A 21,065-nucleotide genomic window follows, 5' to 3' on the forward strand; every position below is an offset into this window, starting at 1 on the left:
CTCCCCATTCCTTGCTTTGTCACTCCAGCAACACCACTGGAAGGATCACAGAAGCATCTCAGAGGTTCACTCCTGCTAAATTCTGGTAGCTGACAAAGTTGTTTTAAATATCTCTAAAAGCCAGAAAATAATGCTGGATAAAGGACTATTCTTGATGTTATCTTTCAACATCATGTCAGAGGTCTTGCTATTTAACCAAAAATTCATAAGAAAAACTTATCACAAATGATGTAGGATCCAGGGGAGCCAGCTTAGAAACCATTACTCTCTGAGCAAATCTCCAGATGTATGAGGAGGCCAGGCACTTATGTTCAGTTCCTGACTGATGAAATTGGTATGCACTGCAAACCCACAAGACAAACTATAGGCAAAGTTCTAATTGCCCTGATTACACAGCTCTACAAGAAGCTTCCAACAAAATAAGACACAGCAGTTTTCCTTTATTTATATCCGACACTGAAGAACATCACAGGCAATCCATTTTTAAAATCTCCCCTGAAGAAGCTATCAGCAGAAGCAAAGAGTAATAAAAACAGGAGATGAAAAAGCAGTGATCTAGTCACTACCTTGAAGTATATCCTGTCTGCTTTAATGCTGCTATTTTGCTTTATTTATGAATGTGTAGGTTTCCTAAAAAAATGCATAACAGTTTTAATGACAAAATAGCAATTTATGTTATAATTTTTTTATGACAATGTAGCATGAAAATCTTTCTTGACATATAAAGAAATGTTTTCTCTCACTAAATAGGCTCACAAAGCAGGTGTGAGCTGAATTTCCCTAACTTGAGCTGAATTTGCCCCTCTACTTCTGACATAAATGTCAACTTATTCAAAAGCTTATACTGAACTGCCAAAGTCTTTTCCACACTTACTTTTCCTCCCTTCCTGAACAATTGAAGAGCAAGAAATCATATGAGCTGCCTAAGCCAACATAAAGCCAAATATTAGAGAGAAGGGTAGGGGCGGAAAAGCACCTTCTAGAACTTTCAGAGATGAAATTCTCTTCCAGCTCTCTTCATGCTGCTGTGCAAAGGAGAGGTGTGCAGGGCAGCAACACTTTGACCCCAGTCCCACATGCATTCAGCAAAAGAAGGACACAATGTTATGCCTTGCACTAAGGAAACCCTTCCTCTATCACAAAGGCCTGTTTCATCTCTGGCTCACAAGGTGCCTGCATGAAGAAATTCATATGTGCACGTGGACCAGAACAAGTACATAGAAAGCACTGACATTTTTAAATTTTAAAAACTATTATTCATACACCCCATTTGCCAGGTATCCTAGAGCACAAATGGGGATGTATTGTCCTAAGAGTCAGTCTTGTTCTGCCACTTCAGAAGCTTCAAGTTTCATTCCTCTCACCAATAACAATGGGTGGACTTCTTTCAGGTATTTGTGATCTTTATATTGAATTATGAATCATACTCACCAACAACATCACTTGGCCAATGCAATCAGTCTTCATTAAACACCATCATTTTTACCACTTTAACAGACTGACCAGTGAAACACAGCCTGACACATGCTAATCATTTGGAAGCAAATAAAAGGCTGAAAGAAACATTGATCAATATGCAAATTATGACCCCAAATTAGCAAGCCAGATCTGGCACAGCCTGGCCTCCAAATGAAGTCCCCAGCTGGAACACAGAAATCTAGGTGGAAATTCCTGCTCCATTCCAGATTCTGTGGGATTTGGAAAAATGCATCTAGCCCATAGATGATTTTCCCAAATGGTACTTGGTACTTCTTGCAGCTTTCAGGCAGGTCACTCACTCCCAAAGGAAAACACAACTTCCCTAGACATTTGTAAGTATACGTGGGTATTGATCTGCATAACTAAGTGCCTGAAAACAGCTTCGTTTCCCTGTCTTGACTGTCTCCCACTGAAATGAGACAGAAACTGAATCAGAAGCTCTGCTGGCATAAGTCTGGCACACATTTATTTGGCATAAACTTGGTCCAGCAGATTTGTTGTCTCAAAGTTTAAAATAAACTAAAAACAAAGCTGCTGAGTCAAAGCTTCATACTTCATTCTTGGAAGCCTGAGATAGTTCTGGAGAATTGTGGAAGGGGCTAACAGCGGGCCTGTTAGCTAAAGGAGCGAGAAGAAGCTGAGAAGTAAGAAGAAACTGATAAGGAGCTCTCTCCAAGGCTGTAGCCAAGGAGACCGAGGGAAGAAAGATAGAAGAACTTTGCAGCTGGATGAAACATTTTTAGAAAGTTAATTAAGTCACCATAACTTCTCACCAATAGTATTATGTTGATTTATTGTGGCCAATAGTAAAGATAGAAGAAGGATAAACAATTGGAAAGTGTATAAAAAGCAGCCATATTCAATAATAAAGTGTTGCCAACTGAGACTGCTTGTGGTCTCTGCTTTATGTCGTGACCGCCTCGACAGCGACATTTGGTGATCCCCGACGTGATAAGAAGTCGGTGGGGGCCCATACGAGGTCCTAGCAACTGGCAACCGTGACCCACTGGGATGTAGTGGGGGAGGCGGCGTTGGTGTAGCTGAGAGTGGCAGGTGGAAGCCACAGGGAGGTCCGGACCTGATTTTCTCCTATCAAGACACCTGGAAGAAGGTGAGCCACCAACTAGTAATAATGGGACATAATTTAACTAAAGAAGAAGAAAATGTTCTGGCTACATGGAAAGTTTTGTTAAGAAATAAGGGAATTAATACGTCAGACTATGCCCTTCGAAATATACTGCTGTGGGCTAAATCTCAGAATTTTGGCACTGATCCCCACACAGCTTTTAGTGTTAAGGCATGGAAAAAAGTCGGGGACAGACTGTGGGAAGTCATCCGAAAGGGAGATAAAACGGTTGTCGATCTAGCAGTTACTTGGGAATCGCTCTTTGAGGCATTAAAGGAATGGAAAACAGAGCGAGAACAAGCAGAGCGGGATGCGGACGAAGAGTTGGGGCTGATAACAGAACCTGATGGGGGGGATGAGGCAGAGGGGGCCTCTGATGGGGAACTTGAAGAAAGTCCGGGTGCCATGCAAGTTACCTGGCAAGCTGCCAGAGCTTCCGGGAAAGCTGCCAGAGCTTCTGGGCAAGCTGCCAAAGCATCCGGGAAGGCTGCCAAAGCTTCCGGGAAAGGTGCCAGAGCTTCTGGGAAAGCTGCCAAGGCTTCTGGGAAAGCTGCCAAAACTTCTGGGCAACCTGCAGTAGCATCCTCTTATCAGACCCCTAAACCTCTCTATCTCACACCTGCACAGCAGCTCGCAATGGTGCCTGTATATACTACACCGCTACGCCAGTTAGCTGAAATGTCTTTAGCAGAGAGACAAACCCAGCCATCTGCCCCCCCGCTTCCCTCCGCTCTAGTCCAGCCATCCGCCCCCCCGCTCCCGTCTGAGCAGTTTGAACAACCTGCAAGGCCGTATCCTCCGTTACCTGACAGTGACAGCAGCAGCGAAGCAAGTGATGAGTCGCCTGCAGTAACATCTGAGTTGGGGCAAGGAGCTCTGGTCTCTTTACCTCCAAAGAGCTCTAGCCTTGCTGCCCCATGGACTTTGCCTCCATGTCAAGTAACTGTGGTTCCTCGACACCCTCAGGAGTTTTGGGAATTTGTTAGGAGGAAAGCAGTTGAAGAAAAGAATTGGGACACCGTAGAAAGGTTAGGTGCTCCAAGAGTACCTCAGGAGAACAGTGCCAATGCAAATGTTGCTTGTGATAACCCTATGGCTTTTCCAGTCTTTAAAGCAGCTCCTGGAGCAGGGCAGGATGACAGTCATCACGTCTTTGCCTGGAGGGTTGTGCAAGACCTCCAATCGAAAGTGGCTCAGTACGGTATTAATTCCTCAGAGGTAATGCAATTAATACGTGTGATTAATGCAGATTTGCTTTCACCTTACGACATTGCGCATCTTGCTACAATTCTATTCCAGCCAGTACAATACGGTGTATTTCAAGAAACTTGGAGGCGCGCAGCTGAACGCACTGCTTTAACAAATATGCAGTTGCCTCAACACGACCCTCGTCATGCTGTGGGTGTTGATGCCCTACTGGGCACTGGGCCTTTTGCCAATCCAGATTTACAGGCAAGGTGGGATCCTTCGATTTTGGCACAAGCTCAACAAATTGGCATGAGTGCCTTAACTAAAACAATGGAAATGGCAGCTCCAAAACAGAAATATGTCACTATACAGCAAGGGACGAGAGAGCCATTTTTGCAATTTGCAGAAAAACTTGCTGCAGCTATTGAGAAACAGGTAGAAGATGAAACTTTGCGAGACAAATTGTGCATACAATTGGCTAAAGAAAATGCAAACCCAGATTGCAGAAAGATTATTGATACTTTACCTGGGGAACCCACCTTGTCTGAAATGGTTACTGCTTGCTCAAAAGTTGGTTCAGTTGAGCATAAAATGGCAGCTCTTGCTGCAGTGCTAAGACCTTCAGCAAAATGTTATAATTGTGGACAACAAGGGCATGTAAGATCACAGTGTACCACAGTGTCAAATGTTGTCCGGAAAACAACATTTAAGCCAAGTGCAAGCAGCGATGTTGTGTGCAATCGCTGTGCTAAACTTGGGCACTATGCTAAACAGTGCAGGAGTAAATATCACGCAAATGGTCAGCTATTGCCGGGAAACCCAAAGAGGAGCGCGAAGGGGCGCGTGGGGAAACAAATACCCCAACAACAACAACTACCACAACAGCAAATGCGGGCCTTCCCAGCACTGCAAAGCTACCCATTTGTGAGCAATACTCAGGGGCAACAAGCGGGTCCTCAGGGATTGATATACCCACCGCTGACACAGTAACCATTCTGACAAAAGAAATATGTAAAGTGCCCCTTGATGCCTATGGTCCGATAGGACGGGGATTGAGTGCGTTTTTAATAGAGAGGTCGAGTACTACACTTAGAGGTATTCATGTGCATCTAGGGCTTATTGATGCCGATTATTTAGGACAGATTCATGCCATGGTATCCATCGATGACCCTCCTGTCACTATTCAGAAAGGAACCTGCATTGCTCAAATTGTACCTTTTGTGAGTTTTGTTCCAAATACAGTGGACCGAAGTCGTGGCGCAGGAAGTTTTGGATCAACAGGAGTACCTCGAGTGTTCTGGACTGAGAAAGTAACGGAGAGCCGTCCAGAAAAGACATGCATCCTCACTGCCAGTGGATGTCATCCAGGAACTATATCAGTAACAGGTTTGATTGACACTGGAGCAGATGTCACAATACTCTCGCGACTTTGCTGGCCTCAATCGTGGCCTCTCACTCATGCAAGTTTTGGACTCCTGGGGTTGGGTGGTGCTACAACAGGTGGCCTGTCAGACATTGTAATTAATGTGAAACATCCTGATGGCCAACAAGCTAACATCAGACCCTATGTTGCCGATGCTCCTCAGAGTTTATGGGGACGAGATTGCTTATCTCAATGGGGTGTCAAAATTACTACGGATTTTTAATGAGGGCCACTGTGATGCAGGGCAATGAACGTCCAGTTGTAGCCCTGACATGGTTGACAGATAAACCTGTCTGGGTTCGCCAGTGGCCCCTTACTACTGAAAAGCTTACTGCCCTGCAAGAATTAGTCACAGAACAATTGCAAGCAGGACATATCGAGGAATCATTCAGTCCCTGGAATACCCCTGTTTTTGTAATAAAAAAGAAATCGGGAAAATGGAGACTTTTACATGATTTACGGCAGATAAATGCTGTAATGGCAACAATGGGAGCTTTACAACCAGGCCTTCCTACACCCACAATGATTCCACAGGAATGGCAAATAGTTGTCATTGATCTGAAAGATTGTTTCTTCACTATTCCATTGGCTGAGCAGGACAAAGAAAAATTCGCTTTCACTGTGCCTTCTATAAATCATGCGGAACCCGATAAAAGATATCAATGGAAGGTACTTCCCCAAGGCATGAAAAATTCGCCAACTATTTGTCAATGGTTTGTGGCACAGGCCTTGTCAAAAGTGCGGGAGCAATTTAAAAATTGCTACTGTTATCACTACATGGATGATATCTTGTTGGCATCTGACAACAAACAACAGTTATCAGCTCTTAAACAATGTACTGTGACAAATTTGAAGGCTTTTGGCCTGATCATTGCTCCAGAGAAAGTGCAGGAACACATGCCTTGGAAATATCTAGGTATGTTGGTGACCAACACTCAAGTTATGCCTCAACCTGTAAAGTTGGACATGGATGTTAAAACTGCTACTGATGTACAGAAATTAGTTGGTTTGATAGGTTGGATTCGATCATATTTAGGTATAACTAATCATCAGATGCAGCCATTGTTTGATTTGCTGTCAGGCATCACCTCCTCTACTGATAGGAGGCAATTGACCTCAGCAGCAAAAAAGACCCTAGAAGAAATAGAATTAGCCCTAGCACACAAATTTGTTAACAGGATAGATATCTCTGTTGGTGTTCAATTGTTTATTTTGAAAGACCATGAAATACCATGTGGGATACTGTGTCAATGGAATGATAATTGGGAAGATCAACTGCATATTCTGGAATGGATATTTTTATCTTTCAGATCTCGGAAAACAGCTCCAGGACTTTATGAGCTTTTTGCAGACATTATCATCAAGGGCCGCAGGCGTTGTCATGAGATTTTGGGACATGACCCTGTGACCATTGTGATACCTGTACAACAGTGGTATTTTGAATGGTGCTTTCAAAATAATCATGAATTGCAATCTGCCTTATCTTGTTTTACAGGCCAGATCGCATACCATTTGCCTTCTCATCCTGTTCTAACACTGACTAAAGAGATTCCTTTTGAAGGGAAACAAATTTGTTCTCCTGTTCCAGTGGAAGGTATAACGGTTTTTACAGATGGATCCGGGAAAACCGGAAAAGCAGCTGTGGCTTGGAGAAAGGATGATCACTGGGAATATGAGACAATGATTCAGCAGGGATCTCCTCAACTGGTTGAACTTTCTGCTGTTCTTTTGGCTTTTACTTTGTTTCCTGGTCTTGTAAATATAGTTACCGATTCCATTTATGTTGCCAATTTGGTTAGGCATTTAGATCAAGCAGTGTTGTATAATGTTCAAGAGAAGCCATTGTTTAATATGTTAGTAAAGTTATGGACAGTTATTGGCGCTCGAAAACATCCTTACTTCATCATGCACATTCGCAGCCATACATCATTACCAGGATTTTTTGTTGAAGGCAATGCCTATGTTGATTCTCTAGTAGCTGCTGCTGCAATCAAAACTGTACCCAATGTGTTGCAGCAGGCAATTTTATCTCATCAATTTTTTCATCAGAGTGCTCAAGCTTTACAGCAGCAATTCAAATTGTCTTCTGGTGAAGCAAAATCAATCCTTTCTTCTTGTCCTGACTGTCACATGACTCATGTCACTCAGTATTATGGTACTAACCCTAGGGGCCTTTCTGCGTTAGAAGAATGGCAAACTGATGTTACTAAAATACCAGAATTTGGTCGCTTTAAGTATGTTCATGTTACAGTTGATACTTTTTCTCATGCAATAGTTGCTTCAGCATTCACAGGAGAAAAAACTCGTGATGCTATTCGTCATTTTTATCATGCCTTTTCTATTCTAGGTGTTCCGTGTCACGTAAAAACAGATAACGGCCCAGCATATGCTTCACAGAAAATGCAAGCATTCTTTCGTGCTTGGGGCATTGAGCATTCTACAGGCATTCCACATGTCCCCACGGGCCAAGCAATTATTGAAAGAGCTCACGGACTTCTTAAACGTCAGGTTCAAAAACAAAAAGGGGGAATGCAACAGGAGTCACCTCAAGTGAGATTAGATAAAGCTGTTTATGTGTTAAACTTTTTGCGTCCCCTACCTGATTCACAGTTATCTCCAATCTTTTACCATTTTTCTTCTTTGAATTCTAAGCAACCAGATTTCCGTAGAAATGTTAAGGTATGGGTTAAGGATTTGATTACTGGTATATGGTCTGGCCCAGTGGAACTGATAACCTGGGGGAGGGGTTATGCTTGTGTTTTGACAGATAATGGTCCTCGATGGGTTCCTGCTCGCTGTGTTAAACCTTACCTAGAACGTGCAGGAAAGGACAGGATGGATGGTTCCGCAGTTGAAGCAGAACGTGCGGATGACACCGGCTAAGACCATATATCAGTACTCAAAGATGGATGAAGGACAGGAATGATTGTATTAAGAGTGGGAATTTTGTTGATGGTTGTGATTGTGGGTTTTGTGTGTCCCCTCTCTGCTGGGATTTTTGCAAAGGGCCCTGCAAAAATCCATAGCAGCTGTATTTACAGTCCAAAAACAAAAAGGGGGAATTGTGGAAGGGGCTAACAGCGGGCCTGTTAGCTAAAGGAGCGAGAAGAAGCTGAGAAGTAAGAAGAAACTGATAAGGAGCTCTCTCCAAGGCTGTAGCCAAGGAGACCGAGGGAAGAAAGATAGAAGAACTTTGCAGCTGGATGAAACATTTTTAGAAAGTTAATTAAGTCACCATAACTTCTCACCAATAGTATTATGTTGATTTATTGTGGCCAATAGTAAAGATAGAAGAAGGATAAACAATTGGAAAGTGTATAAAAAGCAGCCATATTCAATAATAAAGTGTTGCCAACTGAGACTGCTTGTGGTCTCTGCTTTATGTCGTGACCGCCTCGACAGCGACAGAGAATTACTGTGAAAAATACAAATGGCAATAATACATTTTTAATAAAATTGCTGGTTTAAATCACTTGCTTTTAACATCTATTTTGCAAGTCTCAAAAGAAACCAAAAGCAATTTGGTGGCAGCTTCCTCATTTTTATATATTATGAAAAATCTCCAGCTATAAATATATGTTATGAATGGAGTTTAGTACTGAGGACAATAGCTGGAAAATAATGCCTGGGGGAATGAAAAATATACTGAGGTTTTGATATAATGCTGACAGGAAAAGGCCCAATGCATTATTTCAGCATCAAGGTAAATTTTCTGTTCCAAGGACAATATTTTACACAGCGATTGCTTAAAAAAAAACACCAATATTTCTTTTATTACACTTGTCAGTATTTTTCCCCCCACACTTGCATATTGAAATTGCTATAAATCCTATTTGCTCTGGGGAACATTATCCATTTCATTCATTTGAAATGTTATTCATTTGAATATTTTTTCCACTCTTCTGCCCAAGTTCTCAAGAAAAATCTGCATATTGGGCTGTTTTAGCCAGTTAAGGTACCAGGGGGGAGCAATAAGATGCTCTCAACACAGTTTTAGTGATCCTGACCCCCAAAGAGATGGCATACATTTCATGTACAGTACATGAAATCAATGCTCTCCCCAGCCACAGCCACCAATTCTACTTGTGATATAAGTCCTGTGCAAATTGCCAGCTGCAAACATTGTGCAGCACAGACTCAAGACACAGACAGAAATTCTTGCCTTTCAGGAGACACCAGGAAAAAAAAATACTTTACATACTCTTTAAGCACACCACCTCAGCAGCGCTGTGATTCCCCACAACACCAGGCCATGACACCACTAACAGCAGCTTGCTCTGTACCCCAGAAGGAAACTTTTCAGACACATGCAAGGAGTTCCTCCTGCAAGGCTGCTCATTCAACAGCTGCAACAGCTTTTACACAATTTTCCAAATGCAAGAGGCATTAAGGGAAGCCTGGTCAGCAGAGGATTTCTGCCAAGAAAGCAGAGATCACACTGGAGCACAGAGCCAGCTGGACACGAGCTGTACCCTGCACTCTCCAGCTGCACAGCAGAGGGCTGCTGGGCTCAACCCCATTCCCCTCTCACCCTTTCTCAGTTCAGGAGCTGCAAACAACCTTGGAAAGTTTTTCTCTTGTGATATTTCCATACATGAAGACTTTTCCTAACTAAGCACTTTTTTAACTATAAACCCATTTTGTCCAATTCCCTCGTGCTAACACTGAAACACACAGACACGAAGAACATACAGCAGGTCTAAGGGGCACTTTCAGAGCCACAGGTTCCTCTGAAAGGAGGCTAGAGAATTTATATTTGCCAATGTATGTTATAATTCTGACTGTATTCCAGCCAGGAAGTACAAACTCCCTTGACTACATTTTTCAAATTTCCTGCATCTTGAGTTTTAGTCACTGTCACCTGTGGGCCTTTTCTATTTCCATCACCTGCAGAGTAACATCTGTCTGAATAGGCAGAAATGACAGCAGCCCCGGGAAATGTCACTGAAACTTTCCTGCTTCAATCCAGGAGGAAGTTCCCACGCTCACTGTTGCTTGCAATGGCACAGTGGCCAATAAAACAAATTGGGACAAGGAAGATTGAGTGCTTTTTGTGATCAAATTACAAAAAACAAAATCAACAGTAGCTGAAGGGAATGCAGGGGATGCAATATCCTGACTTTCAAACATCCACTACAACGCCTCACAAATTGCTTGAATCAAATTGGTTTGGACTGAAGCATTGTCAGATGGCTGGAAAGTTAAGTGGAAATCATAAGCAGTGAGCAACATTGGGCAGCAGTGTTTTGAGCAAGAATGGCATTTATAAGTGTGCTTCCACAAAGATTAACATTAGCCTCCATTTTATATAACATTTCTACTGAAGCATCTGGAAAACAAACAAGTAGCATATTAAATTTCTGAATAGTAAATGCATGGAACAAAGAGAAGCCAGTTTGAATTTAAAGTATGACCACACAACTATTTACAATGCAGCAAAACTATACTACTTTAACAAGCATGAAAGCATTACAGCAAGAAAAATAGCACAAAAGCAGTAGAAGCAAGAGATGCCTTGTCATTTGGCCAGCAGAGTAGCTGAACAATGACTAAGGCCATCTGTTTTCCAAATATGCTGCCATGTTCCTGAGCAGAGTAGATCAGATCACAGTAGACATGACAGCTATTTATGAGATGTACCATCATTTGGTAATATCCAAAGAATAGACACCTCTCAGTAAAGCTGAAAAGTTTTAAAGAAAGGTCTCTATGTTTATCACATATTTTGAGATTTTTCTTGTTAATTAGCAAGCGATTTTCCCTGAGCAGCAAGGAAGATGGAATGCAATAAAAGCTGACACTTGCCAACACTAGGCAAGGACCAGATGGTCCTGCACTCAGTCAGAGGGACCAGGCTATGGACTTGGTCTCTTGATGTGTAAGCACTATCCCCTTTCCCTTGCATTATAATAATCTGGAAATAAGGTTCCATAATATAGTCTAGACATCATGGTCAAGCTGGGTTTACTGCTCTCAAATTCACCTTCTTTCAAGTCTGTAGCTGAAACACACAAATTTTCCTTTGATTTCTGTCTGCTGTCAACATATCTCAGGTCTTAACCATATCAGAGACATTTTCATTAACAGCCTATGATCCGTTTTGCACAGCCAGTCTCACAGCTGATTGAGTCACTAGATAAAACACACTAAATTTTCAAGTCCTAATTCCTTTTATCAACTGTAAGAAAACACTCCACATAATAAAATAACAAGTCTTACAGTTAATCTTCAGGAGGAACCTGGGAGGGAATGGTAGTGTTATCTGTGATGTTCAGGGCTCTCAATCATTACTGGCCTGACTCCTGTGGGTAAGTAATGGGAACTTCCAAGAGCACAACAGGTCTAAGGCTAGCAGTGGGAAGGCACAAAATCACAGAAAGCTCATTTCTCCAAAGTGCTTTCTTTTTCAGGCACAGACATGGACCTCAACATAAGTCAAAAGGTCTCACAAATTTCTTCAATGAAAAGAAGCCTTTTTTGAAGCACCACTCCTTCCTTCTTGGTTGTTCTCTGAACACCCTTCCCCCAGCTATTGTTGCAACTTGCAATGGTTTCTACTAACACACAAAAAGCTGTTGACCTGGCCAGAAAAGAGCAATTACAGAGTCACTGGGAACTTTAAACTCTGCTATAAAGATGCTTAACTAACCCTGTGATCAAGTACACAGAAAGTCATAGGTCCAGACTCCTCTTTGCCAGAGGAAATTCAAGCACACTCTTTCAAGGATGATGTTTCATCAACAGGCTGCTTGGGGCAAAGAAGAAAAAGCATTGCTTGCTCTCTTACAAACTGAGGCAGATCTACTCCATGTTGAGTAGTCAGACAACCACTGACCAGAGAGGAGCACAGTACACTAGCAAAGCAAACAAACCTAGATTACAATCCTTCTTTCCTTCCTCTGTCACTCCCTCAATTTAATTCTATTCTATGTATAGCTTAAGGTTCCCTGTTTTCTTATCCCAATAGTGCCCAAATCCCAAAGTGAAAACATTGTACTCACACTGACTTCTCTTAGCAGCTCCTGGCTGGAATCTGTTCCATTCTCCAAAGGGGATGCGGTTCAGCACTCAGAACACTGACCCACAAGCCAGTCAATTCATTAATATTAATTCTTCCTTAGTACCACTGTTCCTTCCTACAGGACAGCAGAGATGCCATACACAAGCTCTAACAAACACCTCCTAGATCAGTGACCCCAATAAAGCCACCCAGCACAGGTGGGATTGATCTCTGAGACAAACAGCAGAATTAAGGCACCTGTGGCACTTCAGTAACAAAACCCAGAAACACCTGAAGATATGAGCTCTTCAGGGTTAATAGTTATAAGGATTTTAGCTTTGGACTTCCAGGTTGCAAAAGTAGTATCTTGTCCCATAACTGCCTTCTTGAGGATCTAAGCCCAAGTAAATTCAGAAAGAAGGGAATAAGCCTTTGCTAGACACCACTGCCTCCCTTTAAGTATAATTCATTTAGGGCTTGGTGTGAATGTGGTGAAAGCTCAGACCCTCAAGTAATAACCACCATCAGCCCTTTCCTGTATGCAGAGACCTTGATAACTTTACACCACCAGTGATGGATTAATGAAGACTGATTAGAACCAGCTGCTCCCCATCTGACTATTTGCTCTGATCTTCCTGCTGGCATAGCTTTCCATTTTAACTGGTTCTGCCAGGGATGAGGCTGTTAAGCCAACAAAGCACTTTGCCAGAAAAAAAAATTAGTGCCAAATTTCACTACTACTATTAAGGATATTTTTCACAACAGTGAGAAGACTGACTTGACATAACCAACTTTCTGTCAAATGCTTGCATGTGCACATGTTATCGAGGCTTCAAAAACTGAACTAAAATTTTAGGGTCAGCAGACTAGGCAATACAAGGAGAGGCTTATGCCACGAACAAACTCACATCCATAAAATATTATTGACAAGTTTCCCAGCTCTTTCTGTGCAACTTAGAGCTTGCTGTCTTTCAAGAAAAAAATTTAGTACTGCCCCAGGCTGCATCATGTACTGTAATAGCTGCCATAGACATGCATCTCACTGCTCATCTGTCACAAAAAGCACATTTTGTGGAGGTTTGTATGTCCACAAAGCCTAAATCTAAAGCTAGTTTTGGAGGCCCATCAGAAAAAACTATCATTAAATGACAGCCTCCACCAGGTGACTGAATGATGGGGCAGCACCAATCAGCTGCAAGAGACAGCTCTTCCCTCTGTGACCCAGGCAAGGATCAGCACAGAAAGAAAGGGAAGAAAGGCAATTTGCATTTGTACTTATCTCATCTCCTGCATCAGAGAGAATATCCATTTCCTCTGATGCAGGAGATGTGATAAGTACAGTCTCTTCTAGCACATTAATGTGCCCACCCTGCTCTTTTCTTGGCTTATTTGACTGGAGGAGAAACATTTCCTGGGCACCATCCAAGTGTTAATGACAATATTTTGAACCAACCCATCATGGTAGAAGCACCTTCAGTCCAATGCTCTCTAATACTTATGTCAGGAATAAGGCATTTATTACATGCACATCATAATGTGGATATTAACTTCTAAGCCATAAAGAGCATTGACATTTAAATTTAAACAAGAGTGTAGCTTTTAGGACACAAAATAGTAGCTTCCAGAAGAAACAAAAAAAAAAACTTTACCCAGCCTATACTGTGTTCCAGATTGGTCCTTGGACCAAGTGCTGAAAGCAACACCTGAGCAAATGCTGCAATCCCAGCAGCCATATGAATCAAGACAAGTAACTTAATCATGCTGTGCCTCCATCCTCTCATAGGAATAATGCACAGCTGCTTCACTGGGGTAATGCAAAGCTGATTTCATTAGCATTCACAAACTGCTTTCTGCCCAGCAGAGGAAAGTATTAGGGAAATGTTAAGAATCTCTACTGCTGGGCTTCTCTTATAAACTAGCTCTTTTCATAAGTTATGTTTTACCAAGCATACAAAAATTTCTTAGAACCTTCTTAATCAAGAAAGCAAACATACCCTCATTTGCCAAATGCAGCCTTGTAATTATGTGGAAATGAGGCAGAAACAGCACATACATGCATTAATATTGACATGATCAAGAGATAACAACACCATTAATACATCCTCTTGGAAATGACAGTTTTCAGCCAGACAAACAGTTGGAAAATCACAAGTGGGGTCATTAAACGTTTTCTTTTTCAAAATTAATTAAACAAAAAAGAGAAAATGCTGCAGTAACTCAAGGGAGAAAAGGACCCATGGTGCTTAAATGCATTAAATACATTCTAAGCTGTCCATTCAAATGGACCCACAGGTCTTACGTACCCAGAGCAGACATTTAATGGACTCTTGAATAGCTGTAAACAACCAGGTGACCTTGTGTGAGCTCCTTCACCTGCTTCAGACAGAAAAAAAAATCTCATTAAAATCATTAAAGATAAAAAACACAGGCACCTGATTAATCAATGTTTGAACCAAGGAATGGTATGGGATGCAGAAGGCAAGCGCAGAAATGGGCATAGAAACAGAGCAGTACATAAAACATTTGTCATTACAACACAGGTTACTGAAGGAAAGAACTGTGGAAACAGTGTTGGAATTGTGAATCTGTGTTGGAATCCATTTAAAAGTGAGTGTAAAATATAATCCACTCTCCATTTGTAACATTGAAGAAATTCCTACTCATATCATACCATAGATACCCATACAATTTCATAATGTGTTTCCATGTGCTGAATTAATTTCTTTTTCTTCTTCTTGTGTTTTTTTTAATTAGAACAAGTTTATTTTTCCAATTATCATCTTTCAGCATCACAAGTCACCATCAAGTTGTCATTTTAACTCTCATTATTTTCAACTATGTTGACATTGAGAAATAGAGGAACAGTCCCTCTGTTTTTATTTACTTCCAAACTCCATTGTATTGTAACCATAGGTGACCTTTTTTTTTTCAAAAGTGACATATTTGGTAGATCTTTCTCTGTGAGACACAGAAGACAAAGCACTTTTATTTTAGCAATGTTTAAGATTGCATTAGGTTAAACAAATGCAAAGCACTTGGATCATTTTCTAAAACAAATTAAGGATCCAATATACTTTATTAGATCTGGGAAATACCGGATATTTCCCTAGACTAAAAGCTATATTGCTTCTGTTGGGTGATATTGGTACAGCTCAGGTGCTCAGAATTTGTATTAGCACCTCCCAATATCTTTACAGTTCCAGCATGTTGTGAAGCTTTAATTATCTTTTTGCCATTTTATCATTGAAGATCTGCTACATGCATCACTGTACTAAGTCACAGAACAGAGATGTGACTTGGGCAAATAGCACTGATGGGGAGTTCTGGCAAAAAAATAATCTCCTTAATTACATTAATAAGCTTTCCCCATAAGGCAAACTCAGCTCAAGCTGCTGCAGTCTTGATTTCTAAATTGTTTGGAATCTGGTTTGATTTTGTGCCTCCAGTTAAATATAATTCTCTTCTGGGCTCTGTTTTATGCATTGATTTTTGCAATTGCATCCATATTACATTGGGACCCAAATCCACAGTTCTCAAATTCATGTTACACAGAAAAATTTAGACAAATAATCACAATTTTTTAATTAGACAGATACTTTGCCTCTTTGAGCAAAGGTGGGACTCAGAGTAGTTACAGCACCATTTTTCTCCACAGTCAAGGATATACACAAGTAAGTGATGGACTGTTGACTTCTTCAGAGCACACTAAAAACTTCTCTCTAGGCTATACTTCCTATGGGAGAAATTTACAGTTTAATGAAGTGAAAGTATTATTTTAAATCACTGTGCTCCAGAGTAGCAATCAGTGCTAGCCTGAGAATACAGAGAATCTCCTAAAACTCTCTGCAAAGGCTCCATCACTAACACAGCACATGGTGACTATTTCCATTTAAATAATCACAAGTGGGGCTGACATTTTCATTTCCAAAAAGTAATTTTTACGGATTTTTATGGCTACTAGGTAAGTTTTAACATGTGTTCCTCTCAAAAAATACACACAGAGAAGAGAAACATCATTACCACAGCACAGACTGGTTTCTATTCCTAGCAAGTCATTTAGGGCTTTCTGGGAAATGTAGGTGCAGACAGAGGCAGAGTCTCCTATCCCTGCTCTCAGCTGTTACTTGTGCCAGCACAGCACCATACCCAACCTAACCCAGTTGAAACCTCTCTTAGGGAAAGCTTCTCCAGCTACCTTTGTCTTCAACTGGAATGTAAGAAGGCAACAGCTCTGATGATTACAATTCAAAATTAACTGAGCTTGAGACCCTCTCATTTGTAAGGGGTAAATAATAATTAACGACTTTTTGGTGGTTTGCCAACTAAGTCACTTGGAGCTGGTAGAATTACTTTGTGGGTATGAAATAGAGAATGATATATAAAAGTTGAGAACCACAAAAGTGGATTTTGGTTTTAGACATTTTGTCTGTTGTATATAAAAGCAATTAAGAATGCTGACTAGCAGCTGACAGTTTCTGCTGCTAGTAAATACTGTTTCAAAGGCAATGAAATCTTTGTACCTACACACCCTTTCTTCACCCCCTTTGTTCAAAGGGTGTGATCCCCTCAGTTCAAATAAATATTTTCAAACTTATTTTATATAGCCAATTAGAATATTGACAAGAGTTTCCTTTCTCCTCTCATCTCCAGTTTCTTCCTGCAATGAATATGCCACAAGATAGATACTATGGCACTATTTCACTAATATTAAGACATTTCATTTCCTTTCTCTCAAAAACCAGCTGATTAGACCTAATTGCATGACAGACTGTTTGCCTTCAGAATAGTCAAGAAATAGCCTGACTGTTTGGGGGCTTGGTTTTGATGGGTTGGAGGGAATGAGGAAGAGCTCTCTTCCCACTCCTCTTCAAGTAGAGCATAATCAAGAATGGTTTTCTGATATACTGCTCCTTGTCTGTGTTTACTCATCTCATTGACCAAGGAGTCTGGAATGCTTTAAGTACCTTTATTGTGTTCTCATTTTCATTTCAGACAGTGTCTTCCCCATCATCTCAGACAGAAGAAAGCAGAGCAGTCTGTGATGTTTTACTTTGCCATTGTGCTGGCCACTTTGTACAGAAGAAGACAGAGTTTTCTATTGCTCCACCAGAGTGATCATTTTTGTGCCTCATTATTTCAAACCCTTTCCACTTCATTATAAAAACACCATTTGCTAGAGCTAAGGTAAGTAGCACAATAGCATTTCAAGGCAGCATGAATTAATCAATACAGCCTGTACAGCTGAGAAGTACAATGTCACTCTCACTGGAAGGTGTAGGTTTCATTTCAAGCTACTCTCCATCCTTCTAATTAAGTACTTTATAACTCACCTTCTACAAAAAGCCTCAGCTCCTAGGTATAAAAACAAACATCTCTGTTGAGAAACAGATGTGAATATAACTAAAGTAGAAACAAAATAACTTGTCTGTAGGAAGAAAAAAAGAGAAAAAGAGAAAAATTGAGTCAAACATGTTAGTCCCTACTCCATCTAGAACAGTTAGGCTTGACCCATATACACCTGCTATTTTACAGTGTTCTCACGCCTCAGGGTCATTTATTTGATCTGGCAAGAAGAAAGGAGCCAAAGGCCAAGAGAGCTTTCCTAGCCATCTTTTCACTGCCTAATACCTCATCTCATTGTCAAAGAGCACATTTAGCTTGCAGCCTGGCACTCACTAGAACTCAGACAGATTTTTATTTCTAGGGCCACTATTGAACCAGGAAGCTGTCAGGGTTTAAGGCTCATGATGCTATTTCAGCTTCACTGAGTGACCCATGTGGGCTCTACATCCAACATTCAGTCCATTAGCTGCACTTAGAAAAATCTGACTTTTGTTCTTGAAATAGGCTACTGTGCTCCATTGTGCATTGTGAGTGGAGATAATTTCCACCACTCACCCGGAGCAAACCAGAGCAGTGGGAGCCAGCAGAGCCCTGGGTTAATTGCTGTAGGAGTTGCCTACCAAAATCCTGTACAGCCCCACCAACACAGTCATCCTTTGTCATTCACAGCCCTTCTGTCCCTGCAACTTGCAACTCAGCCTCTCGAGTTAAGAGAAATGCTTTACAGCAAGAAAGTCAGCCCCGGTCCTTTCAACTTTCAAGACATTATTTTAAGATGTAGAAGAAGCCAAGCTCAGGGACTGTAGTCAAATAATAGATCTTTCTAATTGCATGACGAGGAAATGGGAGGAGTAGCACCAGTCCTTGAGAGCAGGAGGAGTTCATCCCTTCCTGCAGTACAGCAGCATTGTCATCTTCTCCTTCAGAAGGCTCAGAGGCACTAACTAGGAGGTAGCACTCACCTGTTTGCACCTTACCCTACTGAGGTGGATCCAGCACACACTTTTACCTCCACTGATCATACAGAAAAAAGCAAAAAAATGGGAAAACATCCATGCCCTTGTTACTCCCAAATCTTTTATCTGTTCTGCAGTCAAGCTATAAAGCAAAGACTTTGAAGCAATAGCCAGTTTGTTCATTAACAAGAGGTCTCACCTAAGTTGTTTTTGTTCAGCTATGCCATGTACAGATCTGGTTTAAAATCTTGTAGAAGGCAATGCAGAGCAGACAGAGATAGAATAAATGATTTGAATAAGGAAATGTTGTGCAATTGTTTAATTTACTTTGTGGAAATCCTCCTCACAGACCAAGACTAATACTGTGCCAAGAGCCTTATACACACAACACTGCAGCTCATTCTGTACCATGCTGCTATTTTCCACTGTAATTTAATGTATGGGATTTTATCACCAGTCTTTCAGGTGCAGACCTCAACCAGAACAAAATGGCTCACAACATCTCTTGCTGGCAAGAGTTTATATGTCTGCTTAACTGGAGTTAAAATATGACAGGCAGTAGACTAACCTTAACCAAGGACGAAGCTTTCAGACAATTCTTTCTCTCCCCAAACACAGTCAGTTCCTCTGGGGTCTGCTTTCCCTCTGTGTTATAAAGGCTGGTAACAGGGTACTAATCCAGCCCTTGGGGGTGGCTCACAACAGAGATAGTGCTGAGTGCAGGCTTAGGAAAGGGCAGCACTCTTTTGACTGAGGTGAAGCTGGCTGGCTGTTATTTACTTTCTGCCTTATGAATAGATTTGCTTAAAAACAAATACAATCATGCATTTGACCCTGTGGCAGATGGAAAGCAACTCAGTTTTTAGCGACAATATCCCAAAACAGTTTCATTTTTGTTCAGTTTCTAAGTCTATCTAAAAGAAGATCCAGTAGAAACTTGCCTCCACAAAGTTAATCCTGAAGGAAGATGTGCTGGTTTTGCCTGGGGTAGAGTTAATTTTCTTTACAGTGACTGGTATGGGGCTGTGTTTTGGATTTTCTGAACACAGGGCTGATGATACAGACATGCTTTTGTTATTTCTGAGCAGGGCTTACACAGAACCAAGGCCTTTTCTGCTTTCTGTACTGGTGAGGACATTCCCCCAGTCCTGACTCCGAGTACTCATCAACCCAGCCTGAGCACAACATTCTGGAGCAATGTAAATGGAGGGAAGAGAGCTCAGCATGCAAAGGCTCTTTGTAAGACTGCCCCAAGCTGCAGCACAGACACAAGTGCTGTCTTTGGTTAGCAGGGTCAGTTCCAGTTCCCCAGTTTCAGCCTGGGAAGGGTCAGAGAGCACAGTGACATCTCCCACTGTGCTGGGCTGACACAGCCCTGACACCTCCTGAGCAAATTGCTTTCTGCAAGTGCAGAACAGCAGCTTCTGCAGCTGAGGGAAATGTGCTGGGCTTGCTGCAGAGCTGAAGAAGTGCAGACAAGTGCAAATGCTGTGGGTGCCTGCCAGCACATAGAATGGTGACTGCAAATGCACAGCACTGTCCTCCCACAGCAGAGATGGCAGGGTGACACTGCACAGGCACACAGCTGGGGTGGGCTGGTACCAGCACAGTCCACTTGCTCTGAGGACAGCTCACACAGGGAGGGTCTAAGCCACAACAGGGCTCATGTGGCACTCTGAGCAGCCCTGCCCTAAAAATGGGAAGCACCTCTCTGGCACATTACTCAACAGGCACTCACCAGGCAAGATATCTATCCTGCCAGCAATGCTCTTCCTGATGCTAGACAACATCAGAGCTACTCAGCTGAAATCCAGTTTTAATCCTTTTGCAGAGTGAGTTTACAGACCTTCAAAAGAGAGTTCACTATCATTGTTACAGACTTCATCTCCTGAGACAAGGTGAGGCAAGCTAATCAAAAGAGAAATGGTTACTAAAGCACAGGAGAAACTGGTGTATTGGGACTGAGCTGGTTTTCTAACTACAGCTTTGATTCACCTATTTTTCTCAAGCCTGTCTCATCTGTTAAGCATTCTGAGGTGGTACCAATTCAATGCCAAGCTGAGCTATCAACTTTCCACTATTCCTCTGTCACTTCATGCAGCACTCAAGCCTTTACACTAAAAACACTGGCACCACATGGAGAGAATAGATAGTTTAAGTTTAATGCTCACTATGGCTAAGAGTCATTTATTTTAATAGACATTTTTGTTCCTTGGAATTAATCTTCCTGTGGGTTTTTTTTTTTGGTGGCATAAATCAGAACAAATTCTTTCCCTTACAATTTAGAATACTCTTTCTCTGATACTAAGAGCAGAGAAAGATAATCAAAAGCAATCAAATTACCATATCCTAATGAACTACCATTTGTCAGCTGAGTCAGGATTACTATTTCCTTTAACATAGCAGGAAAACATCAGAGAGGCCTGAGGATGGTGATTAAAGGCAGTATGTTTAATTCTGCATTTGCAGGAGGCACTCTCAACCACTTGCCTTCAAATCTCCATCAATTGCAATCTCTTGTCCTTACTCAGCATTTTCATTTCAGCCTTT

General features: G+C 41.6%; 1 protein-coding gene across 1 annotated transcript; it reads left to right on the top strand.

Moving 5' to 3' along the window:
* The first annotated feature begins 2,611 nt into the window (after positions 1-2,611).
* On the top strand, positions 2,612-4,783 carry LOC118698836 (endogenous retrovirus group K member 9 Gag polyprotein-like). Its single transcript, XM_036402379.1, has one exon. It carries the CDS (start codon positions 2,612-2,614, stop codon positions 4,781-4,783), a length of 2,172 nt encoding a protein of 723 aa, XP_036258272.1.
* Positions 4,784-21,065: the final 16,282 nt, after the last annotated feature.

Source organism: Molothrus ater, chromosome 14, assembly GCF_012460135.2.
Source record: "Molothrus ater isolate BHLD 08-10-18 breed brown headed cowbird chromosome 14, BPBGC_Mater_1.1, whole genome shotgun sequence".
NCBI lineage: Eukaryota > Metazoa > Chordata > Aves > Passeriformes > Icteridae > Molothrus > Molothrus ater.

What these genes read in the sequence shown, in the direction of transcription:
- LOC118698836 (XM_036402379.1), top strand. Translation starts at nt 2,612, where the DNA reads ATGGGACATAATTTAACTAAAGAAGAAGAAAATGTTCTGGCTACATGG.